This window comes from Pteronotus mesoamericanus, unplaced genomic scaffold, assembly GCF_021234165.1.
Source record: "Pteronotus mesoamericanus isolate MK-2021 breed Mesoamerican mustached bat unplaced genomic scaffold, CSHL_Meso_final scaffold_408, whole genome shotgun sequence".
In the NCBI taxonomy this organism is placed as follows: Eukaryota; Metazoa; Chordata; class Mammalia; order Chiroptera; family Mormoopidae; genus Pteronotus; species Pteronotus mesoamericanus.
The window spans coordinates 4,424,453-4,450,068 of record NW_026555315.1 but is presented as its reverse complement, the minus strand read 5'-3'; the positions used below and the strand labels follow the sequence as shown (position 1 = coordinate 4,450,068).

Genomic DNA, 25,616 nt, shown 5'->3' with positions numbered 1-25,616 from the left:
ATCTGGCTCTGAGCGGGAGGTCTAAGCCGCGAGCTTTGGGGGCCCTGCGAATTCCAGGCGGCTGAGGCGCGGCGCTATGGAGGAGCTTGATGGCGAGCCGGCAGTCACTGTAAGGGCATCCTAAAGCGACTGGCTTGCCCTCGCAGTCCAAGGATTGAGTCTTCTTTGTCACTGCAGGCTCGTTTACCTCCCTGCCGCCCGCGAGGCGCCCATCCCCTTCTTTGAGCTCAGTTGCCACTACCGGGAGGTTACATTAACTAGGCGGTCCTGTTAGGTTCGCAGTGGTCTCTGGGTTTCTGCTGCATTGTATACTCAATACCTAGCCCCACAGGTCTCACTCCGTCCGATTCCCTCCTCTCTCTTCCCGTTTCCTGCATCCCACGCTTTTCCCGTTGAGCTGATGCTCTTAATGAGCGCGCTCGGACTAAGAAGAATTGGGGCTTTCTTATAGCAGCCGAACTGAGCCTCACATCGCAGCGCCATGAGCTTTGCTTGTGCTCGTGCTGTACTGGCCCAAGGTTTACTAAGCGTTCCTTATTCTCTCGGGAGACTGTTTCTGTATTTATTGCTCTTTTTGCTTTCAATTTTAACTGAACTCTCAAGAGTATGTCAAGTGTTGCTGATCTGTGATGTTCTAGATACTAGGTACTTACCGTTCCCCCAGCCTGGAATGCTCTTCTCTTATCTCTTGCTCATTTTTTCAAATACAAGCCCCAGCGGCCTTTACCTTAGAAAGCCTTTCCTGACCTCCTTGACTAGGCTTGTTCCGCACCTCTTAACTTTTGGTAACCTGTAACCACTAAATTGCAGGTTGCCTTACCTTGTGTTTTTGCTTTTTAGAAAGTTGAAATGCCTACAGTTTTCAGCTAAAGCCATTAGATGGCAAAGCAGTATCTGACGGGACAAAAAATTGAAAATAGGGGTAATTTCAGACCTAACTGGACAAAACGAGGCGTGAGATCTTAAGGAACAGTTAACGTGGGTCGTTTTGCTCTGTAAAACTTACTGTAGAGTGTTAAATTTTACTACATAGATAAAGCACTTTAAATATGAAATATCCATCAAGGACTATGTCATTGTTGCGGAAGAAAACAATTGAATATCAGAATAACTGGAACTTTCTCAAACTTTCTCTCCTTCACGATGTCAGAATCTTTTTTGGATGGGGAAACATTCCCAGTGCTCTGTGCTACCCTGGAGAGCCACTACTCTGATGTTAAGCCAAGATAATGAGCCATGCATTTTCACATGGAATGAAGATGACCTAAGATTCATTTTGATTCCAGTAGTGATGAATTGACTTGTGGTAGATTAGCTCTGTATTGGCGTTGGGGAGACCAGGTAGGAAACTGGCTGGCCTTGTAGGCACAGCCTCACGTAGGGTCATTGCCTTGGCAGAACTCCCTCGTCTAGAGCCTGAACCTGAACTTTGCAAGTTCAAACTCAGTCACATCTGTATCTGAGTGTTCAACTGCATTTTGGGCTTACTGTAAACACACTCTCAGACTGATAAGCAATCCTGGATATCATGAAGTCACCCTTCATGGCAGTTGTGCCTGCGCTTCACACAACTGCTTCCTGTTATCGGGGAACGTGAAGGCCAGTTAAGTAATCAGCAGATACGAGGATATTTAGGTGTAGATGCAAAGTAGAATAATCTTGACTAGTTTCTCTAGACCAGTGGTTCTTTTGGTTCCTGGGCTCTTAAGAAATGTGTTACAGTTTTTCTTTCTGTTTCTTCGACTTATTTCCAGATAAATACCTAGAAGTGGAATTGCTGGTTTATAGGACAGAGAGGTGCATATTTAGCTGAAATAAAGTCACTTCTCCAACATGCTTATACCGGTTTTTTGTTTTTTGGGTTTTTTTTTTGCACCAGCAGAGTGTGAGAGTTCTAGTTTTTCCACATCCTCATCAAGTCTTTGAATGGTGTCTTTGAATTTTAGCTGTTGCCATTCTAGTGGGTGTATAGTGGTAATTCATTATTTTGATTTGTTTCTCTAATGATGAAAGATATAGAGCATCTCTTTATGTGGTTATATGCTTTTATGTCTTTGGTGAAGGGTTTGTTAAAATCTTTTGCACATGTTGTTACTGGGTTGTTACTGTTATTAAATTGAGAGAGTTCTTTATATATTCTGGATATCAAATATGTTTTGCAGGTATTTTCTCTCAGCCTGTGGCTTTTTTCCTTTTCTTAACAGTATCTTTTGAAGAGCAAAAGTTTTTAATTTTGATGAAGTTCAATTTATATATTTGTTTTTCTTCTATAGTTTATACTTTCTGTGTTCTATATATCTTTGTTTACTTTAAGGTAAGAAAGATTTTCTGCTGTACTTTTCAGGTTTTATAGATTTTGCTCTACATTTGTGTCTGACTAATTTTTAGTGAATTTTTATCTGTGTATGAGGTGTATTTTTTGCATATGAGTACCCATTTATTCCAGCACTAATGCTTCCCCCTTGCTTGGCCTACTCATCCAGTAAAACTCTGCTAAAACAGCCCTGGCTGGTATGGCTGACCACCGGCCTGTGAACTGTAAGGTCACTCGTTCGATTCCCCATCAGGACACATACCTGGATTTCAGGCCATGTGAGAGGCAATGATGTTTCTCTCACTCTCTCCCTCTCTTCCCATCTCTCTGAAAATAAACAAGTAAAATCTTTAAAAAAAAAAAAAAAAGTGTTGAAACAGATCCTCTTCTGTGTACCTCTGGCTTAGCATATCTCCACTTTCCTTATTGCCTGTTTGTTCGTTGGTCCTCCTTAGTAGACCATTAGCTTTTGGGCAGAGACTGTAGCGCACATTGCTCTATTCCTAGAGCCCAGCACAGAAAAACGCTTAATAAGCATTGCTTCATTGTTGAATGACTGCATTCGTCCTTCCTAAGAACTGAATGCACTTGTCTTTAGATAAGGCTATTGCCAGCCAAAATCATTGTCTGCCAAAAATATTTATCAAGTGCCAACTTTGTGCCAGGGTCACTTCTGGGCAGTGAATGAGAATCCTAGAGGCCCCTGCCCTTGTGAGCTTTCCTCTATTTGTGGGGCACATAATAACCACGTAGGAGAATCCTTTTCAGAAACTGAGAAACACTCTTGCCCAAGTGAGAGTTGGTGGTGGCTTGGATTAGACTGGTGGAAGTGGTATGTGGTCCGATTCAGGCTTATTTCAGAGTAGAGCAGGATATGTGTGGATAGACAGGACATAGGTGGTGAGGGAAAGAAAAGGGTCAAGGATTACTCCTACCAGTTGGGGAAGGCTTTGTCCCAATGAGGAAGTGGTATGAGTTTTGGGGATGAGCATTAAGAGTTCTTTGGGGGGGGGGGAGAGTTCTTTTTTTGGCTCCTGATGTTATGGTTCTAACTCTAGAGGTTAGATAACCTATGAAGGTGTGGATCAGGCGGGTGGAGGTATGAAGTTGAAAGAGATTGATGTGAGAAAAGTTGAGTGTCATTTTTAAAGAGATGGCATAGAAACTATGGGATCGGAGATCTGTCCTGTTAGTGGGTAACATTGCAGTCTTTTTTATTAACTTCCCTTTTTCTAAACTACAGATCATTGATTAGGGTGTAGCTTTCCTTCTTATCAACACCTGAAAAGTTGCAGGGGGCATTGAGGTACCCAGCAAACTCACTTGCTTACTCAAGGTCTAATAGTCGGGCCTGATCTGAACCACCTTCAGCTGTGTACGTAGATTAACCCTTAACATTCACAACCACTGATTTCTAGGGTTGTACAATACTTGCAGATCATTTGAAAGCAAAACCTTTAGTAAGGATAACAGTTTCTGTGCCTTATTTTTCACTAGTTGATTCCAGGAGTGAATTCTAAGAAGAGACAAATGTGCTTTGACTGGGGTCCAGGGGAGATGCTGGTGTGTGAAACCTCCTTCAACAAAAAAGGTAGTTGGTATTATTTTTTCTTCCAGATTGTGTGTCTTGGCACATTTCATTGTTTTGTGTTTTTTTCCTTCCCTTTATTCTCTCAGATTTGATTAGCTGAGGCATGATACAGTTGAACTTATTTTGGACCATTTTCATTTTTGAAACTTTTTAACTGTTTTAAGATTTTCACTGATTTATGAGACCTGATGGGCTGGTGGCTCAGCTGGTTGGAGCATCAGCTCATGGATCGAAAGGTCGTGGGTTTGATTCTGGTCAGGGCACATAACCAGGTTACGGGTTCAATCCCCAGTCGGGGCACGTGCAAGAAGGCAGCCGAAGAATGCAATTGATCAGTGTTTCCCTCTTTCCCTCCCTCCCTTCCTCTCTCTCTCTAAAAGCAATGAAAAAATATCAGATGAGGATTAAAAAAAAGAAGAGGGGTTTTCTTTTTTAGAGAATTTCTTTTAATCAGATGTTTTAGAGCTGGGGGGTTGGGAGGGTTATTGCAGGTGGTGAGAATCGTTCCATTTTGGGTTTAAAAAAAAAAATTTTAATTAGAGCTTATAGTGAATATTATTTTGTATTACTTTCAGGTAGGAAAGGTTTTCTTTATATTTAAATACTTCAGCCCTGGCCAGGTAGATCAGGTGAGTGGGTTGTCCTGATACACCAAGGTTGTGGGTTCGATCCCTGTTCAGAGCACATGCAAGACTCAACCAGTGAATGCATAAATAAGTGGAACAACAAATGAATGTTTCTCTCTCTACCCCCACTTCTTTCTCTCTAAAAATCTATTGGAAAAAAACAAAACTTCAGGCCTACCCCTCCTTTTCTCCGGAGTGACTCAGTTCCCTTTATAGCAGCTGCCTTACTGTGAGCATTTGCAGATCTCATAGCACTTCCCTCTATGTCCCCATTGTGAACTCAGTTGAGTTCTGTAGGCTGTTGCCGCACAGCACGCATGAGCTGGAGGGCGAAGTGACTTATCCTCGGCTTTGTTCTGAAAGCTCCATCAGGTATCGGACCGAATCTTTTCCTTCTGATACAGACTCCCAGTAGCAAGACAGAGTGGAAACCTTGACATTTCAGTGTTGCTTTCTCCTTTTCAAGAGGGAAGTCTGAGGAACTGTTGAAGAGATTTTCTTGTAAATCTCTGATAGGTTCTTTAAAGAACAGGTTTTCCTGTTTTATAAGGAGCAGGTTGAGCTCAGTGGGTTAGGCCTTGTGCCGCAAACAGAAACGTCACCAGTTCGATTCCTGGTCACAGCACATGCCTAGGTTGCAGGGCAGGTCCCTGGTTATGGGCATGTGAGAGGCAACCGATTGGTGTTTCTCTTGCACATCAATGTTTCTCTCCCCTCTTTATTTCTCCCTTCCCCTCTGTAAAAATAACATTTTTTAAAAAACCTTCCACAAGTTGATGGTTTATAACTTATTATAGATACTTTTCATTGCTGTTGCAGAATATTTTAGTTCTTTTTTTTTTTAATTGATTTTTAGAGAGGAAGAGAGAGAAGGAGAAACATTGATTTGTTGTTCCACTTACGTATGCATTCATTAGTTGATTCTTGTATGTGCCCTGATCAGGGATCCAACCTGCAACCTTGGCGTATTGGGATGACGCTCTAACCAACTAAACTACTGGCTCGGGGCCAGTTAATTTTTTTTTTTTTTTTTAAGATTTTATTTCCTTATATTTAGAGAGAGAGGAAGGGAGGGAGAAAGAGAGGGATAGAAACATGTGTGAGAGAAACATCAGTCGGTTGCCTCTCTCACACCCTCAACTGGGGACCTGGCCCGCAACTCAGGCCTGTGCCCTGACTGGGAATTGAACCTGCGACCGTCCAGTTCGCAGGCTGGTGCTCAATCCACTGAGCCACACCAGCCAGGGCCAGTTAATTCTTGATTCTTTATTTTAGGGGCAATGGCAGTGAAAAGCAATATTTAAAAAAATTTGGCTTCGAGTTTATATAAAACTTTGGCTGTAGGTTTAGCTTATTTATCAAGTTTTACATAGACTAGTATTATACTTTTTTTCAGTAGAGTTCAATTGATGGAGGTGAAAGGTAGTTTGAGAATATTCTAGTAAGTTGAGGTGTTAAGAATAAACATTTTTAAAAATTGAGTGTCGATAATTGATAAATGATAATTTATATCTTTTTAAATAAATGGAATCACTAGCAAAAAGCTAAAGTTTTTGTAGATACTCAAAAATTTTATAGTGGATTCTTTTATAAAGGTGATTGTGAGAGATACTAAAATTTTTATTTTTCTACTTTGTTTCAGGACAGTCGGAGACAGTGCCAGGCTGTCCCTTTATCTTTATCATCCGGAAGGATATAGACATTTATTCTCAAATCTTGAGAAAACTCTTCAATGAATCCCATGGAATCTTTGTGGGCCTCCAGAGAATTGAAGAAGACTTAACTGGAAAATCCAGAAAAGCTCAGTAAGTAGGCTGCTAATAGGTGTTGAAGTGCACAACTAAATTGTGAAAAGCCAAATGAAATGTCCTTTTGCATGATGGTTGGATCTCCTGGAGCAGTGAGGGACACCTGGTCCTTTGTAGCCTCTGTATACTGGGCAGTGCAAGTGGGAGAACTGTCTTACCGGGTATTTGTAAATGGTGTTGATTGACATGCTGGCTTGATAAGTTTTCTTTGTTTATATTCCTTCTCATTTACTCTCCAAAGGAGAAAATTTAAGCCAAAAAGCACCTGAGAGTTATTGAGTAAGGTTCCACTATTGGTAGATTCTGAAGTTAATATAAAAGTGAAATTTTTAATTTAATCTTTATTGTATTTTCTTGTTTTGTTTTTCAAGAATTATTCTCAAGGCATTTTTTGACGTGGGGGGTGGCAGAACATCAGAAAACTACTGTGCTATCAATAAACTAAGATTGAGGTGTGGGTCGTGAGTGAAGTGCATCAATGGCAGGCACTTGTTAACTGCAGATTTCTGGCCCCACCTCAGATCATCAAAATCAGAATTTCTAGGGGTGGGTCCTAAAATCTCCAGCTGATTCTTACGCACAACAGAGTGTGAGAGCCTGTGTTGGGTTTTAGGTTTTGATCAGTGTCCGTTCGTATGGTTCGGCATGGGCAGTGTCGGTGTTTGCATTGAAAACACCCAGTTTTCCCCTCCGGTGCATCGTCTTCACTGCCGCAGTGGCACCACACTCACAACGCTTTTGCCACCAGATGTGTGTGGGTTTTCCCCCACCAAGTAGTTCTGTATCCTACATAGTTGGATGTCCTATAATTTAACTGAATCCTGACACTGTCTATCTGGAGATGGCGTCACATTCTATGGGTTAAGGGCTCAGTCCCAAGAGACTGCCCAGCACTTCAGATGCCAATTGCAGGTCATGGATCCCCAGGTACAAATCGGGTTCCCATGGCCCAGTTGGGTCCAGTTCATTTGCTAGAATGGCTTCCAGGACTCAGGGAAACACTTAGGCTTACCAGTTTATTAAAGGATATGATAAAGCATACAGACTAACAGCCAGGTGAAGAGAGGCGTGTGGTGAGGTCTGGAGTGTCCCAAGAGGAGGAGTCCCTCTAGAGCTGGGGTGTCACCCTCCTGGTATGTGGGTGTGTGTGTCCAACTGGAAGCTTTCCAAACCCCATACTGTTGGGATTCTCTGGAAGTTTCCTCATGGTCGATCATTTGCAGCCTCTGCTGTCCCTAGAGAAGTGGGGCAGGGGGACACTCCAAGCTGGGGATCGTGGCTTAGTCTTTCTGGGGACCAGCCCGATCTAGGAGTCCAGGAGTAACCTCATTAGAACAAAAGATGCTTTCAGTTCTCTTACCACTTAGGAATTTACAAAGGTTTTAGGAGCCTTGGGTCAGGAACTAACTATGGAGAAAGAACCAGATATATATACAATATCACAGTATTTTACTTCCTTGATAATCATTTTAGAAATGAATCATGTCCTAGAGACTACCCTCGTGAGCGCGTGCACGCGTGTGTGTATGTGGAGAGACAGCTGGTTTCAAGAAGCTCTGATACAGGGTAATTCAGGGAAACCCATGACTGCTTACATGAAAAAAAAACTTCGAAAGTCTTGTAATTCCCTGAAGGTGAGGACCCAGTCTTATTTATGTGGGCCCACCATTCCACCTCCTCTTGTGCATCTATTTGGTAGGTGCTGTGAAGTGTTCACTGAATGACTGAATGAATATGTGAATGTGTTCACGATGGGATGGTACCTCATGTTCCGTGCAGGGGGGCTAACATCTCACCTTGTTCTTGGCTGGGTGAACCATGACCACGAAGGGGCACAGAGCAGTGAGGGTTAGGTACGATCATGCGTGCGGATTGCTTCGCCTGCTGGCTCTGTTGGCCATATGCAGAATGTAACTACTGTTCATTTTTAAATGGAGCCGATAGGTGATCTTTAGGTCTTTTCATCTAGAACTGGTATTTTTCTTGCTAAAAATTAACAGCCCATTGCATTCTGGATGTTTGTTTTGTTCTGTCATTTAAAAAAAAAACTTTATTTTGAACTAATTTTAGACTCAGAAAAGGTACAAAATAAGAGATTTGTGTACCTCCCTCACCTGGCTTCCCTAATGTTAACATCTTACATAACCATCTTATTGTTACTTAAACACTGGTGCAATAAACTAAGGACTTTATTGGAATTTTACCAATTTTTTTCACAAATGTGTTTTTTTCTCTTTTGTAATTAAATGATGTTGCATCTAGTTTTAAGATTTTATTTTTTTACTTTATTTTAATTTTATTTTAAAATCTTTTTAGATATATTTTAAAGATTTTACTTATGTTTAGAGAAGAGGGGAAAGGAGGGAGAGAGGAAGAGAAACATCCATGTGTGAGATGGATGGGTTGCCTCTCGCGCGCCCCCTGTTGGGGACCTGGCCGGCAACCTAGGCATGTGCCCTGACTGGGAGACCTTCCATTTCTCAGGCTGCACTCCATCCACTGAGCCACATCAGCCAGGGCGAGTTTGCATTTAGTTTTTTCTCTTTAGCTTCTATCATGATCTTGACACTTTTGAAAAATACTGACCAATTATTTTGGAGCCTGTTCCTCAATTTCAATTTGTCTGATATTTTCTGATGATTGGACAAAGGTTATGGATTTTTAGCAAGAATACCACATGTATGATATATCCTTTTCAGTACATCATACCATGGGGTTCATGATGTGGATGTTTTATTATTACTGGTGAGGTTGACCTTGATCACTTGGTTAATGTGGTGTCCACTGGGTTTCTTCACTATAAAGGTACAGTATTTGGGGGAGAAACTTTTAACACTATGCAAATCTGCCCTGACTAGTGTGGCTCAGGCTCATTTGGTTGGTCATTGCCCAGCAAAGCAAAACGTCGCCAGTTTGGTTCCTGGTAAGGGCACGTGCCTGGGTTGCGGATTCAGTCCCTGCTCGGGGTGCATTTGAGAGGCAACAGATAGCTGTTTCTCTTGTGCATTGGTATTTCTCTTCCTCTCTTTCTCCCTCCCTTCCCTTCTCTCTAAAAATAAAACAATTTAAACAATCAAAGGCTATGCAAATCTTATTTCTTCTCAAATTTTCAACCACTGATTTTAGTGTCCATCAGTGGTCTCATCTGCAATAATTAATATCAGTGTGGACTCATGGATACGTATTTTTATCCCAAGGGTTATGTTGTATTTTATTTATTTTGTTGCTCAGCTTTTCCTGCTTTGGCCATTAGAAGCTCCTACAATTTGGCTCCTGTCTTTCAGCAAGCTCCTGTCACCTATTTATTCTATCTTTCTATTACCACAAGATGTTTCAGGCTCATCTTGTATGTCATTTCATTTTTTTGTAGATTGGTTCGAGTGAGTAAAAACTACCGATCAGTCATAAGAGCATGCATGGAGGAAATGCACCAGGTTGCAAGTAAGGATATTGTTTGTATGTATATATGGTTGTAATTGAAGTATTGATCTGGATGCAAATACTACAAGGTAAAATCTGGTTGACGTCCCAGTTCAAAACTCACTTTCCTACCTTAATTTTTTGTCAGTCATCTTGAGTATGCTTTCCCAGTTCGAACATGCAGAATTGACAGGTGTAAGGGAGAAGGACCTCGTGAAGGATCTTAGAAATTTGCATTCTCAGGTCTTTGACTTTGGTGGCTGAAAGTCACTGTAACCCCGACAGCTGTGTGGCTCCCAGGGGCCAGGTAGCCGTGTGTAAGTCGTGCTGTCTGTTTGCTGTGTTGCCATTAAATGCGGCTGCTTTTAGATTCAGGGTCATGCTTTGAGAATCACTGATCTCAGGCTTTTTAAAAAAAAAAATCTATGGGCAAAACAAGTGGTCCTTAGAAGAAACAAAGGCACAAACCACAGAATCTGTTATATGAAGTTATAAGAATAAGACTGAAAGTTCATTGCTCACTTAAAATGTTTTGTATTTTGTTAGTTGCTGCTAAAGATCCAGTCACTGGCCACCAGTTCAGCAGCCAGGTGAGGGGTCTGTCTGTGTTTGTTGTGGCTGGCGCTGTTACCACTTTCTGCGACCTCAGCGCTCCCCTGGGGTGATTTTGCAATCACTGTTATTTGCAGAACTCTAATCTTTCCAAGTAGACAGGCAGCTCCTTGGGGTAGTAAGGATCCTCTTAAACTTCCTGGTGCTCCTTCAAGGCCTAGCATATTGAAACAAAGTATGTACTTGGTAAATATTTGTATGAGTTTTCAGTTCTTAGGGAATATAAGTCCAACCACATTGTGAGGAGCATTTGGAACCACTGCTTACACTGCTTAGTCTCATAAGCTGTACTCAACTCATGAAATCTGTTTTACTGAGGCGCAAGTTCTTACACTTTAGTTGGAGCTGAGCGAGGACTTCAAGAGTTCTTCCTTTGGTAGAGTCTTAAATATTTTTATTTTGCAATTACAGTTGACATTCAGTATTATTTTATATTAGTTTCAGGTATGCAGCATACGGGTTAGATATTTACGTAACTTAGTGATCCCCCTGGTACGTCTAGTACTCACCTGGCACCACATACAGTTATTACAGTATTACGGACTATTCCCCGTGCTGTGCTTTATGGTAGAATCCTGATGCCGTTCAAACTCAGTAGTGTGTAGGGACTGATGCACTGTGTCTGAAGTGAGCAAAGCTTTATTTTCCTTGCGAATAACCTGTTTTATATTTGTGCACAGGATGGTAAGGAAAGGGAGGATGCCTATTCCTACAGGGAGGTTTATTTTTGGGTTTTATATTGGTTTGCCTTTTCATAGACTGTTACCTAAACTCCATTCCCTTGAATACCAGCTTCACAACTTTTGCTTTTCTAATATTTCTTCTTATTCACTGACTCTTTTCCTAAAAATCCTCTCTCCCTTATTACTCAAATAAACCATAATATTCATCAAGATCATGGAGGTGATGAGCTAGTTACTTTTTCTAATGCACATTAAACTGGGACCACAACCATTAGAATAAAAAAGGTTAGTCGTGTTCTACGCCCTGAAATTGCCTCCCTGGCTGTGGGACCCCTGCCCTGGGGGCGCTCAGTGAACGTTGACCTTCCTGAGGTTCAGGCCCTGCTCTGCTCGTTTGCTCTAAGACTAAATCCTAGGAATGTTTTCAGTCTAAATGTCGTCTCTGTTTCCTCTTTAGATTTCCATCTTGTCAGCAATGGAGCTCATCTGGAACCTTTGTGAGATTCTTTTTATTGAAGTAGCCCCAGGTGAGCCTGGACTCTCTGTCACAGTGTCAGAGGTGTCCCCTGCCTTTCCCGTGGTCTTCCCTGTGTGCTGTGATGAGTGTGTTGTTGACTGGGGTGTGCACTTCATCAACACAGCCATCAGAAAGCATTGTGGAACAGCCGGAGAGGCCTTTCACTTTGTCAGGTACCGCAGAAAGAACCAGGTAAAATGCCTTCCAGAAGCCTACAGTGTTAGGCAGATGGCTCTTGAAAAAATACCAAGAAAGCATAGTAAACTAGTGTGTGGTTGTCAGTATTTGTATCCTGGGCTGGTCAAGCTTCAGCAAGGTCTCAGAGAGGCCAGGGGAGAGACACAGATTCTTCCTCACAGCCTGCAGAGGGAACTAACCCTGCCAACACAGTGATGTCCGACTGCTAGCCTCTAGAACAGAGACAATAGATTCCTGTTGTTCAAAGAAAGAAAGAAAAGCCCAACCTGGGTAGCTCAGTTGTTTACAGCTTCATCCTGATATGCCAGGCTTGTGAGTTCCATCCCTAGTCGGGGCACATTCAGGAAGCAACCAGCGAGCCCTGGCTGGTGTGGCTCAGTGGATTGAGTGCCGCCCTGCGAACCCGTGGGTCATGGGTTCAGTTCCCAGTGAGGGCACAGGCCTGGGTTGTGGGCCAGGTTCCCAGTAGAGGGCGTGTGAGAAGCAACCACACACTGGTGTTTCTTCCTTCCCCTCCGTCTAAAAACAAATAAATAAAACCTTCCAAAAAAAAAAAAAAAAAGCAACCAATGGATGCATGAATAAGTGGATCAACAAATCTGTTTTTCTTTTCCTTCCTCTCCCTCCGCTTCTCTCTCTAAAATAACCAAACAAAGGGGGGAAATGTTTTAGGCACAGAAGGAAGGGTTAGGTTGTGGGGGGCAAAGTCACTTCGAGAGTTCTGGTAACGGCTGGGGCCGTGACCGTGGCGCACCCACCACCCACTTCAGAGCGTTCTGTTCTTGGGGTGAAATGTGGTCGGGACAGGTTCCTGGCTCGAGTGCGCTCTCGGTGGCGTTGCTACAGGCTTTTTCACATTCTTTGATGGTCTGTGTTGGCTCTTATCCGTAAATGAGTATTAATCATCTCTGTGCATTCATAGTTATTTATTCATCCTCCTACTAAAGTGCCGAACAACTTGAAATAAAACTAGTCGTTCATGTGCCTGTCTCTTCCAGTAGCTTTTGGAGGGCTGTCTCTATTTATTGTTGCATAGCTAGCACCTAATCAGTACCAGCTCCTGATTGCCATGACTCATATAGCCACTGAGTATTTAATAGTCATCAAGAGGCCAGAGGCGTGGGGTGTGGGTAGTGAGGTCTGGGCCCGTAGTTCAGCCCTTTCCAGGGCTCAGCGAGTGGCGTTGCTGCCCGCACAGAGGAGGTGGTCCATAGAGGTCCATTTGCTAGTCCAGGCCTTAACCCTGGAGCGTACGTGTGCTCACTTAAGAGGGATAAAGCGCTTCCTATGGAGCTCGTCGGCTCTGCGTTCTCTGCCCATCCTGTGGGAGGGTGGCGTTTGCTGCACCCGAAGCTGAGGTTTTGCGTGTGACTGTTGTCTCTTCCTCTCCCCGCAGCTGGCCCGCTTCTCCTCCACCTCCTTGACTGGGTCCGACTGCACGTATGTGAGGTGGACAGTGTGTTGGCAGATGTTCTGGGCAGTGAGAATCCAGGCAAACATAAGAGCTTCTGGAAGTTGGTAAGGACCCTGCGTCGGCTGGGCCTCCCTGTCTCACACCCATTTGCCCAGCGCTCGCAGGCAGGCCCGAGGCTTGCTTACGGAGCCTGCGTGCACTTGACCTGGCTCTCCGTGTCTGTCACGGAACCACCCTAGTTTAGAACTAAGGTACCATGTAAGGAAAGTGGCGCTTTGTAGACTTTCCAACGAGAAGGGGAATTTGGTTCCTTTGGGGATCTAAGTGGAAGAAGATATGAAAATAACGCAAAACCAATGTTAGTGGCTGGGGGTGTGGGGTTGATGTGAATGAACTCGGGAGTTGTTTTGAGGAATGTTCTAAAATGATGGTGATGGCGCACAGCGTGGCACACTTACATTGAGTTATATACTTAGATAGGTGACTGTTTATAGTGTGTAAATTACAACTCAAGAAAGCTATTAAGGAAAATGATTGATGATCCCAGACTCATTTTGGATTATCAGTTTGGAAGTCGTCATGTGTCCGGGGGGGAGGGGGCGCTCTCTGCCTCTGAGGACAACCCTTTTCTCTCTTTGCCTCTACTGACCCAATGGGAGGGGGCAGGATGGGGTTGCTAGGCGACCTGAATAATGAAAAATTGATTAGAGTTATAAAATCTGGAATTTGGGTCAGGAGTTGTTGCCTTTGAGGCTGTCTTTGGGCCTTTTGGTCCAGGAGATCTATGCCGCTAAGGGGAGAGCCTTTGCTCAGGAAGTGTTGGCCCCAGATTTTGAGTCCCTGATTCATTCATTCGCTGAGATTTTATTGAGGGCTGCTCTTTGCAAGGCACTGAGAAAACAACTGTGACCAAAGTGAATCATGCCCTTATTTATGGAGCTTACATCCTGCATAGAGAGACAGGAAGTAAATACAGAAACCAGTAAAGCATGTGGCATGTCTAATAGTGAAGTGACGTGGAGGGAAATAAAGTGAGGGAGGGCATTGGGAGTGTGAGAGGGGGGAGTCAGGGAAGGCCCAGCTCGTGCGCAGAGACCTGGAGGAGGCAGGGGGACCTGTGCAGATGAAGGGAGAAAGCGTTTGGGGCAGTGAGGCCTGCGAATGCCGTGTCCTGGACGAGCAGCGGCAGGGGGAGCCTGAGCCGGGGGCAGTGGGAGCCGGAGGGAGAGCCGGGGAGTCAAGGGCAGGGAGGCGGAGGGCCTCCGGGCTGTCCCAGGGACCTCAGCTTTCGGAGAGGCGGTCAGCAGAGTGCTGCGGCCTGCGGGGCCAGCGTTCCAGCTGTGCCCCTGCCTCGCTGCGGGGTAGGGAAGCAGTGCCTTCATAGCCTTCCGTTTCCTCGCTTGTCGGGGCGACAGCAGCACCTACCCATAGGGCTCTTAGGGTTTAAATTACTTAAAGGGCATAACTGTGTGTGAATTAGTTGACAGATACAGTAAAGAGCTCCTGCCTTAGTATTTTCTTTTTAGAAATGGATTTTAGAGAGAGGAAGGGAGAGACAGACACATATCGATGTGTTGTTCTACTTACTTACACACTCATTGGTTGATTCTTCTATGTGCCCTGACCAGGCATCAGACCTGCAACCTTGGTGTGTTGGAACAACGCTCTAACCAGCTGAACTACCCGGCAAAAAACTTGGCACTAAACAGATTGTGAAAAAGACACTGTGCCGTGTGAGTGCTGCCTTGTTTGCTCAGCTGGGATGTGTGCGTCAAGTGACTCAGGTCTTTTGCTGCTCTGCGCGTGTTCGCAAACGATGGCGACGGCGGCTCAAATAATGATTTTGGGGTTACAGATAAATTTTAGCAAGTAGGCAAATTTACAGATACGGACTCTGATTAGAGGATTGAGCCCTGGCTGGTGTGGCCCAATGGGTTGAGTGCTGCTGTGCAAACCAGTCGGTCGCTGGTTTGATTCCTGCTTAGGGCACATGCCTGGGGGGAAGGCCCAGTTTTGTGCAAAAGGCAACCAATAGATGTCTCTCTCCTTCCCTTCCCCTCCCTCTAAAAATAAGTAAAAAACAAAAACAAAAACGGAGGATTGACTGCGTTTGTATCAAGTGTGTACCTGTGTTTATTTGAAACTTTTATGAGCCAATAATTTATTTAATGCACTTTGCTATTTTCTAGTTCATTTATTTTTTCAAAGTTGGCCACAGCCTGTAATGGGTTGCATCATCAGTTTGAGACCGGATGAGCCAGGTTACCTCCGGAGGGTTGGGACCGTTAGGCTTCCCCATGGCTCAGAAGCCAAGCGGGGATGGAGGGGACAGTTTGCAGGGGATGCTCATGTTCTCGGGTGTTCCCCTAGGTGACCATCTTGGTGCTACAGGGCCGGCTGGACGAGGCCCGACAGATGCTCTGCAAGGAAGCCGACGCCAGCCCCACCTCTGCAGGCATGTGCCGAATCCTGGGGGACCTGATGAGGACAATGCCCATTCTCAGCGTACGTGGGAGCAGCGCCGCCCTGCTGCCTCCTGGGAAGTGGGTTCGCTTATTAAGTGCAAGGGGCTTGTGTGGCGATGGCGTCTCACTGTGTCTCTCCTGCAGCCTGGTAACACGCAGACCCTGACAGAGCTGGAGCTCAAGTGGCAGCACTGGCATGAGGAATGTGAGCGGCACCTCCAGGACGGCACGTTCGCCTCCAGCCCTCAACTGGAGTCGCTCTGCAAGGTGAGGAGGCAAGTCCAGGTCGGGGTCCGAGATGGCTTCCCTTCACGCCTGTGGAGTCCAGTGCAGTGATGGCAGAAACTCGGTCCTCCTTGGCCGGGGCTGTCCTTTCTCTGCAGGGCAGGAGGGCCCCTTCAGACCAGGCGCGCTCGCTGCGATCAGGGGAGTTGGCGCTCCCCTGCAGCTCAGGGCTCGCGTCTCTGTCCGCAGATCATGCTGGGAGATGAAGCGGCCTTGTTGGAGCAGAAGGAGCTCCTGAGCAACTGGTATCATTTCCTAGTGACCCGGCTGCTGTACTCTCATCCCACCGTCAAACCCATTGACCTGCACTTCTATGCTCAGGTGAGCCTGAGCTCTGTGGGGTGGGCGTGGGGAACAGAGGTCACTTCAGTGTGTGGCCTCTTGGAGTTGGACTTCCGTGGAGAACTGGAGGGGGCTTTCCTTTGACCCTTTGTGGACAACAAAGACCTCACGGCCCTTCTCCAGGGCTCCCTCTGTGGCAGCCAGGTCAGCCCCCTTGAGTCTCTGCTTCCATCCAGAGACCGAGTGGGTCACCCCCTCTCCACAGTCTAGCCTTGACCTGTTTCTGGGAGGCGAGAGCAACCCAGAGCCCCTGGACAACATCCTGATGGCGGCCTTCGAGTTCGACATCCACCAGGTGATCAAGGAGTGCAGGTAGGACCGGCTGTGCCACCGGCCCCACCTGCGGGTGTGGGATTCGGCGACATTGAGCGCGTTGACAGCTGTGCGGCTGTCACCGCCATCCTTTTCCAGCACGCCCTGTCCCTTCCCGCTCGTGTCTTAACCTCCTTCCCGCAGACCTCTGTCCTCCGCAGCCACATGCAGGTGGATGATGGCTTCTCATGGGACAAGCCTGGGGATCTTCCAGAGGCTTGAGGGCGACTGTGCTTATCACAGTTTGCATTTCAGGGATGTTTACTCAAAAAAAACATGGCAGGAAATGACTTTGATGTTAAAAATCCAGAAAAGCCAGCCTATTGCTGGGAACGTGGCGGACATGTAGCCTCCTTAAGGCACGGCTCTCCTCTGCAGCCTCGCTCTCTGATGAGCTAAGGGCTCCCACACTGCGGGGCTCCTGGCCGGGTCTGTTCAGAGCAGGTGCCCCACACTAGCCCTCTCCCTAGAAGGGTGTCCCACGCTGTGTTCAACCTTCAGCAAGGTAGGAAAGGGAGTGTCAGACATAATCAAAGGTAAAGCTTGTCAGAAATTTCTGTGGATAGTAAGGCAGAACGAATGCACCCTTCCTTGTGCGCAGCCTGGACAGGTGGGTGTCGCACTGAAGACCCCCAGAAGGGAGAAGGTAGGAACGGCAGTGGACGGCCTGCTCAGGTGTCAGGCTCGCCGCCTTCTCCTGAATGGATCTTAGTGGATCTGGGTGTTGAGAAGGGTCCCCTCCTATTATGTGCCCTTCTCGTTTCGGCTGAGAGAAAGCCAGGGCTTCGAGAAAATAGTGCCTGATTTGGAGAAATGGGTCTCGTGTCGGTATTTTTTTACAGATCTGTAAAAGGTAGGGACTTCTGCTGGCGCTGGAAGATGATACATGGGACTCAGCTGGTGGCAGTGGGGGGGGCGTCTGCAGGGAGGAGTTAGTGAGAGGGACTTAAAGGGGCACATGCGTCACTATGGCTTTGTCAGTGTCTCTGCCCCTAATTGGAAATAATCGGCATTTCTAAACACAGTCGGCCACAGCAGTGGGCTCTTCCCACCGGCTGCCGCCATAGCCACATCTGGACCTTTGCCAACAAAATAGATTTGGGCAGGACAAGGAGGAAAGGCACTGAAAAGGGAAAGTGCTCAGTTCTTCTCACTCGGTGATGGAAGAAATAAAAGAGAAGCACCGCCCACGAGGAGTGGCTTTTATGAAGGACACAGAAAACAGCCTCACCCTCCTGCCAGTTACATGGGGAAGGTCCGGCGCACAGCCCCTCAGCCTGGCTACCTCTCTGCCCTGACGGGCAGGAGGGCGTCTGGGGTCTTTCTGGGGACTGTTAATCTTGGCGCTCGGGGTTCTCTGAGCAGGACGGTGCTTCCTACCACACCCTGAGGGGCGCTGACGAGCAAGCCCCAGGACCCCATTACAGGCCGTGGAAGGAGGCCTGGTGTGTTGAGAGAACGCAGCAGAGTATTAGAAATCCTTCCCCTGGACGGGGAAGGATTGGGTTTCGGGGCTCGCAAGCACTTGGTTTCTCATGGTTTGCGCTGGTTAGGCCCCAGCTTGGCTCCCTGGGGAGTGGAGAGCGTGCGTCTGCAGCTGGGCAGCGGGCTGGTGGTGTCGGGAAGCCGTGCTGCTGTGGGTGCGATGGCAGCTCGGCTCCTAAGTGCCCTGGGGAGGGAGAGCGAGGGCAAACCTGCTCTAAAGGCCCTGGAATGGAGGTCTCTACGGGGGCGCCTCCTGCTCCCGTTTGTCAGCTGTGTGAGACCCGAAGGGGCGGAAGGGGCTTGAGGGAGCCGGAAGCAGAGCATGAAGGCTCGTGGAGGCCCCGGTGTTGGCCTGTTTTCCAGAGATGAAAGGAGGAGTCAGGACTCCTCCAAGGGCCGTTTCCTCCCCTCTGGCCTGCAGCTTCCTCTAGAAGCCAGTCCCTTTCAGTTAAAGGAAACAGTGAGCTAGACGAGGTGGCAGCTTCCACGGGCACTGAACTAAAAGGAAATAAATCTTGCAAAAATAAGAGCTCCAGCTTAACACGTGCCTAGTCTAGAATCTTGTTGCCAGAACTTTGGCCCTGTTCAGCGTCTTGGCGGTGGGTTGCAGGGTGCAGACCCTCACATCCCATTTACAGGTGCAGAGCCACCAAAAAGCGAGATGCAGGCTTGGGGTTACGGGGTGACAGCAGCCCCAGTGCAGGACAGGTGGAGGGTTACAGTCGTTCCTCTGGGCGAGGCCGTCACTGTGGCTGGGCTTCGGGCTCCAGGGCTCCCCCTTGTCCAGCAGAGGCCGCTCCAGGGCTGTGAATTAGGCCTTCCCGGACATCTTGGGATGGCAAGGCTCTTCGCCTGTTCCGTGTGCAGGCTGCTCGGAATTCGCCACCGTGTGCGTGTGAAGATCCAAAACCTGTGTGGTTCCGACTGGCCCAGCCCGGCAGGGAGGCCTGCGCGCTGCGTGGAGTCTGCACTCTCCAGTCGTGGCCCCTCAGCTGTGCCGCTGCTTCTCTGCCCTCAGTGCTCAATGCCAGGCAGCCTGCAGGCGGGCGTATCCCTTTGGGAAGACACCCAAGGGCTGTGCAGGCTCCCTCTGCTCTGGGGTCCTCCGCAGCCGCCTTGTCGGCCGTTTCATCACAACCACAGGTGGAGAGCTGGGTGACAGCAGTGGCTCCAGGAGCTGAGGTGTCTTTCCCTTCACCCTGCTCCCTCCCTCCCTCCTTCCCGCAATTCATTCAACATTTATCAGGCATTTATTATGTGCTACACACTGTACTGGACTTTGAGATTACAGCGTTTTGTTTTGTAGGCGATTTATAATCTAGAGCGCCCTTCAAGGGACCCTTTAAGAGACGACTCTAATGGGGAGTATAAATGGTGATGGAAGGAGACTTGGGGTGGTAAACAGACAATACAGTACGTAGATGATATATTACAGAACTGTACACCTGAAAACTATATACTTCTATTAACCAAAGTCACCCCAAAAAGTTAAAAAGGAAGAGGACCCTATTTTAGATTGGAAAGTCAGGAAAAGTGTCTAGAAAGAGGCTATGCTGAAACAGTTCTGAAAAGTTCAGAGAAGCAGGTCAGAAACGGCCCTTTCAGGCAGAGAGAAGAGCGAGGGGCAAGGGCAGCAGGAAAGAGGAGGCCTGTCGCCTGCCTGAAGGGCTGCCGGTGTGTCCGTTGACCCAGGAGGCTGGGGGGGCGGGGGGCACGCTGAAGCGGTGGCAGAGGCAGGAAGGGAGGCACAATCAGGGGCCAAGTAGACTATTCGCAGTAGTTTTGATTTTATCAAAATGGGGGCCACTAGGCATCTTCAGCAGGGCGGGGCCATCGGATTCGGGTTTGAGAATGCGCGGTCGGAAGGGCGGCGGCCAGCCTGACGCCCGTACAGTCCTCTGTGTGGAAAGTGGTGCCGGTGATGGTTAGTATTTTTTAGGGTAAGAGCTTGTGTGGATTATTTCATTTTGCAACAGACCTTTGAAGATGGGGCTGTTATTCATGCTTGTCTTACAAACAAGGACAGTGAGTCCTGGGTATTTGGACCCAGAGCCTTTTGCCAAAGTCCATGCTGTTTACTGAGCTCTTCTGCGCCAGCCCGCCTACCAGGATGCCCATTACTCAGTTTCAAAACACCCTTCACACCAGCGGCCTCTCGCTCCACAGCCGTGTCCCCGGCCCAGCCGCCGCTCGTGTTGGCCCGCGCTGTCACAGCTGGCCCCCAGCTGGCTCCCCCTCCGTCACCTGCTTCTGCATTGTCCAGCCTCACAGAACAGCCTGAGTAGCCTATTAAGTCTTAAAACGTCGCTCTCTCGGTTACTGTCCCAGTGGCTTGCCATCACAAGTCCCTGAGTGTGGTGGCCTCTGCTTAACTCCAGGTTTGAGTCACGGGGGCGTCATTCTGAAGTGGGAGTAAGTCAGGCTCACGTCCATCCCAGAGTCTCCGCTGGCTGCTTCCTCCCTTTCAGGAATGGCCCGTCCCCTCGTTTTCCTGTGGCAGGCTCTCTGCTCAGATAACCGCTCTCTCGGCTAATTTCCTTCATAGAACTTACTCTCAGAGGGGCGGGGATGTGCATGTATCTGTATATGTGAGAAGGCGACTTGTTTCTTACATCTTAGTTTGCACTTTCTTGATTATATCCTACTTTATTTTTCCTTAGGAATGGTCATTTCTGATTTCATCTATTATTATTTTTTAATTTTTTAATTTTTTGAGAGAGAGAAATAAACATCAGTTTCTTTGTTCCACTTAACTTGTGCATTCATTGGTTGATTCTTGTATGTGTCCTGACCAGAGATTGAACCTTAGCCTATCGAGATGACGCTCTTAATGAATTGAGAGACCCATCCAGGGTGGAGAACAACTTCTGACCTTCACTGTGTGTCACTTTACATACACAATACAATTATAAATCACGTAATTGAACAAAAGACAACTCCTTTATACAAAGTATTCATAGATACCTAAACACAAGATGGTTTTTGAAATGAAATCACATGTATATAGTTATATCCACAGAGTACACTAATCAACAGCTAGGTACATGATTAGAAACATCAGCACATGCAAATGAAATAAGACACTCCTGAATTCCGTGTTTCATTGAGCATCAGAAACCACCAGTGTTTGTACATCATTCTGCGTCCACCTTCTCTGCATGTGATGGATCCCTGGATTTTAACTCGCTGGGTAACATTCCCCATAGAAATACATCATTGGCTGCTGCTTTGGGGGTTGACCTCCTGGGTGTCCCTTGTTAGTCCCCGCATAGAAAGGAGAAGCTTCTCACTCGGTACTCCCAAACAGTCCCTGGCTCATCACTGTCCCTCCCATACCTTTCTTTTAATTTCCTCTCATTCTTTCTAAGCGAAGGACATGGGGGGCTCCTGCCCGTGCCCCACTCATGTGGGCCACGGCATCTCACTTTTCCTCCTTGCCTTGCTGACTGAACCCACAGTATCGCCCTAAGCAACTGGTGGTTTGTGGCCCATCTGACCGACCTGCTGGATCACTGCAAACTCCTCCAGTCGCACAACCTCTAGTAAGTGTGCAGGGCCTCGCCTGGCCTTTTCTCCCCACCACCCAGGCCCTGGAGGGGTGGGCTGAATTCCTGGAAGGGATGTTGGGCTGCACAAGGGGGCCCTGAATGGAACAGATCAGGAGTCTTGGCCTCATGTTACGTTCTATTCCAGCTTTGGATCCAACATGAGAGAGTTCCTCCTGCTAGAATATGCCTCGGGACTGTTCGCTCATCACAGGTAGGAAGGACCCAGGGGACCACAGCAGGGTGCTCTTCAGTATGTGGGTGCCATTGGAGCTCGGACTGCACTCTCTCCAGTGTGGTTCCCTGAATGCTGCAGTGGTCTGGAGATGAGCCATCGTGGCCGTCATCCCAGAGCTCCACGGCAGCACCCGACTCCTCATGCCCTCGTGTGTCTTCTCCTCGGACCTTCGTTTGCAGCCTGTGGCAGCTGGGGGTGGATTACTTTGACTACTGCCCTGAGCTGGGCCGAGTTTCCTTGGAGATGCACATCGAGCGCATCCCTCTGAGCACTGAGCAGAAAGCCCTCAAGGTGCTCCGGATTTGTGAGCAGCGGCAGATGACTGAGCAAGGTGAGTGGGCCCTTCTCCCCGCACGGCCCTCTGTGTTCACGCCATGCCAGCCAGGCTGGAGGGGAGCCAGGCAGGGGGTGCCAAGGACATGACCGGGGAGGGACAGCGAGCTAGGGATCCTTGGGGACCTCAGAGCAATCCAGCATGTTGCCGTTTTAGGAACTGCCCAACCCACCTCACCCGTATTTAGTCTAAGGGGTCAGGGCTGGGGTCAGCTTTGAGTTTACCTGCGGTCACTAGCCAAGGCTGGCCGGGGAAGCCGGGCCAGGGAAGGCTCGGGGAGAGCAGTCAGCCCCATCTCTCCTCACTGTGGGGAGAGGAGAACCTAAGGTACTCTCCCGAGGCACCTGATAGGATTTTTGGCACCTGGACAGATAATGGAAGGGTTGATCTGTGGGGAGAAATACGTATCTTAGTGCCACCCCAAGGTCAAATTAGCTCACAAAGGCCAGTCCTGCCAGGGTGGTTCAAAACTGTCCCCAAAAAAAAAATAAAAAAAAAAACTGTCCCCAGTCGGAGGCAGCGTGTAACTCCGAGTGCCCAGTTCTGACCAAGCTGTGCTTGGAGACTGTGGGGCAGGCTGTGGGAAGCTGAGAGGAGGTGGGCAGGCCGCTGCCATCCCAGAGGGTTTAGGGATGGAGGGATCTGTACTGCAGGGCGAAGGGTTTGCCTTTGCATTTTCTTCCTGCAAAGTTCGCAGCATTTGTAAGATCTTAGCCATGAAAGCTGTCCGCAACAACCGCCTGGGCTCCGCCCTCTCCTGGAGCATTCGAGCCAAAGATGCTGCCTTTGCCACGCTGGTATCAGACAGGTGGGTTCGACCAGAGTCGGCTTCCTGAGGAATGTCTGGGAAGTTGGGAGGCTGGAGAGGTGGGCCTGGGACCCCTGCTCTGATGCCCAGGCCTGGCATTGCAGGTTCCTCAGGGACTACTGTGAGCGAGGCTGCTTCTCCGATTTGGATCTCATTGACAACCTGGGGCCGGCCATGATGCTCAGCGACCGACTGACGTTCTTGGGTGAGTCTCCGGGCTCTGCCTCCCAAACTTCTGGCACAAAGGGGCAGCTGTGGAGATTGGAGGGACTGTTCTAGACGTCTCCAGTGTTTCCCTTCTGTTAAACCCAAACTGCAAACCACGTAGAACCCTGTGGGCCAGGCTCTGCAAAGCTTATTTTTTAGTAATATTTTCTTTTCCAGTAATTTCAAACTTAGAAAAAAGTTGCAAAAGTAGTGTAAGGAATAAGGAACTGTCACATAAACTTTACCCATATTCATGAGTCTTTTACATTTTGCCTTATGTTTTATGATTCTCAGTCAGTTGAGGTTTTGGGGGAACAATTTGAAAGCAAGCTGGGGGAACGGTTTCCCTTTCCCCATGAATACTTGAGCACGTATTTCCTAAGACCATTCTCTTACATAACTGCATCTGTGAGAACCCTCCAGATTCAGTGTTGATACAAGTCTCATCTAATCCACAGTTCACATTTTGACAGCTGTCCCAGAGATGTCCTTTCTTGAGTTCAGGTTTACAAATTTTGTCGTATCTTTTTAAGTGCCTCTGCTTTTCTTGGTGCTTCTTGACCTTGACATTTTGAAGTCAGTTCGGCTCTCGTGTAGTGCCCTCAGTATGGCTTTACCTGATGTCGCCTTGTGTCAGGTACCGCAGCAACATGCCCCCAGTGCTGGGTGTGCCCTTGTTGGTGGCGTTCACTTTGCTCGTTTGGTGAAAGGGGCGCCCGCCCAGTGTCTTCTCTGTGCAACAAAGACTTTCCCTTGGATTTGGTAATTTGTGGAGAGATGCTTTGGAATTATGTAATGTCTTATTCCTCATTAAACTCTCACCACTAATTTTAGTAGCTACTGCAATTTTCTGGCTCTCACTCCTTGTGTTTTAGTTGTCATTCCACCGTATGGAAGGCTTTCCCCATGTCCGTTTACGCTTTTATTCACATCAGTAATGGACTTGTGGGTTCGTTAGTTTGTTGTAACCCGTGACTTATTTTAATGCTGACGTTCTCTTGGGTTTGGCTGATTGGAGTCTCTTTGAAGGGTGGGATTTGAATCCATTTGTGATCTCATTGGTCTGAGTCGGTTACAGCTTTGGGAGAATCTACTCTGTGGAATGGTTGGTCTGGGATCTGTTTTCCCGTTTAGGGTCAGAAGTGACCTAGTGCTATTTTCTCAATAGGAAAGTATCGTGAATTCCACCGATTATATGAGGATAAGCGTTTTGTTGATGCAGCTTCTCTTCTTCTGTCACTGATGACCTCTCAGATTGCCCCACGGTCTTTCTGGATGACACTCCTCACAGATGCCCTACCCCTTCTGGAACAGAAACAGGTACATGCGGCGCCCACAATGCCTTCTTCCCTGTGTCCTCTAGTCCCTGACACTGCTTCCTTCTGCAGCTGGTACAGATGCGCCAACACCCGGCATCTCCTAGGTAGGCTCCCTACAGCGCCCACTCTGGAACTAACGTCCACACAAGAAAAGCTATGTAATTTGAAGTGAGGCAGCTGCTTACTGACCAAGCCCAGCCCAGGGCTGGGAGTGAGGGCTGCATATACAAAGCCCCGCCCCCCGCCCAGGGCTTGTTGAGGAAGACCCATCTCTGAGCTGGGGCCCAGGCCCAAACCAGTTAAGCCGTGGCTGGGGGCAGCTCAGTGAAGCAACCTCTCTCCCCTTTAGGTGATTTTTTCAGCGGATCAAACATACGAGCTGCTGAGATGCCTGGAGGACCTGACTTCAGGAAGACCAGTGCATGGAGAGCCTGATGCCCCGCAATTGCAGGTCACTGTAGGTTCTGGGTTGGTTTCAGTGGCAAGGAGAAAAGGCTCCCTCCACCCATCCCACAAATGCTGGCTCCTTGTAAACTCAGTGTCTTACACTACTCTCTTTAGAGGGGAAGGGAGGAAGAGGAAACATCAATGTGTGATTGCCTCTCATATGCCCCTTACTGGTAGCCTGGCCCACAACCCAGGCATGTGCCCTGACTGGGAATTGAACCGGCAACCTTTTGGTTCATAGGCCCCACTCAATCCAATGAGCCACACCAGCCTGGGCTCTTATGCTCTCTCTTAACCTGTAACTGACACACCAACTTTTAAGGAAAAACTGGGGTGGTTCTAGTGTCCTGATCTCTGTATTTTTCCGTCTTGTTAATCAGTTGCGATGGTCCTTCGCATTCAGCTCTTACATTTAGAGCTTTTTGGAAGCTGTTGCTGAATGTTAAATGCTTCTATTTGCCTTTGGACAGATAGAATCCTGGGAGCTTTAAAGAAGGATCTCTTCCAGCTGTACCTCATGCCACCTCTCTTTGCTCTTAGGATGATGACATAGAGACCACAAAGGTGGAAATGCTGAGACTGTCTCTTGCGCGGAACCTGGCTCGGGCAATTGTAAAAGAGGGCTCGCTGGAAGGCTCCTGAGGCT

General features: G+C 47.7%; 1 protein-coding gene across 3 annotated transcripts; it reads left to right on the top strand.

Moving 5' to 3' along the window:
* Positions 1 to 25,612, top strand: NUP85 (nucleoporin 85). 3 transcript variants are annotated; one of them, XM_054593114.1, is made up of 19 exons: positions 1 to 109; positions 3,812 to 3,905; positions 6,174 to 6,336; positions 9,710 to 9,780; positions 10,306 to 10,349; positions 11,512 to 11,581; positions 13,166 to 13,287; positions 15,575 to 15,688; positions 15,793 to 15,915; positions 16,123 to 16,254; positions 16,481 to 16,587; positions 21,531 to 21,614; positions 21,766 to 21,831; positions 22,035 to 22,186; positions 22,880 to 22,997; positions 23,102 to 23,202; positions 24,373 to 24,524; positions 24,873 to 24,980; positions 25,511 to 25,612. In XM_054593114.1, the coding sequence occupies exons 1-19, from the start codon at positions 77 to 79 to the stop codon at positions 25,610 to 25,612; spliced, it is 1,956 nt and encodes a 651-aa protein (XP_054449089.1). In that variant the 5' UTR covers positions 1 to 76. The 3 variants fall into 3 exon arrangements, with proteins under 3 accessions (XP_054449089.1, XP_054449088.1, XP_054449086.1); XM_054593113.1 differs by having other exon boundaries at positions 15,554 to 15,688; positions 24,873 to 24,974; XM_054593111.1 differs by having other exon boundaries at positions 15,554 to 15,688.
* The last annotated feature ends 4 nt before the right edge of the window (positions 25,613 to 25,616 follow it).

What these genes read in the sequence shown, in the direction of transcription:
- NUP85 (XM_054593111.1), top strand. Translation starts at nt 77, where the DNA reads ATGGAGGAGCTTGATGGCGAGCCGGCAGTCACT. An exon ending in TTTTATTGAAGTAGCCCCAG is followed by an intron (nt 11,582 to 13,165) that starts GTGAGCCTGGAC and finishes CTCTCCCCGCAG; the next exon opens with CTGGCCCGCTTCTCCTCCAC. An exon ending in CCCTTCTGGAACAGAAACAG is followed by an intron (nt 24,525 to 24,872) that starts GTACATGCGGCG and finishes TCTCCCCTTTAG; the next exon opens with GTGATTTTTTCAGCGGATCA.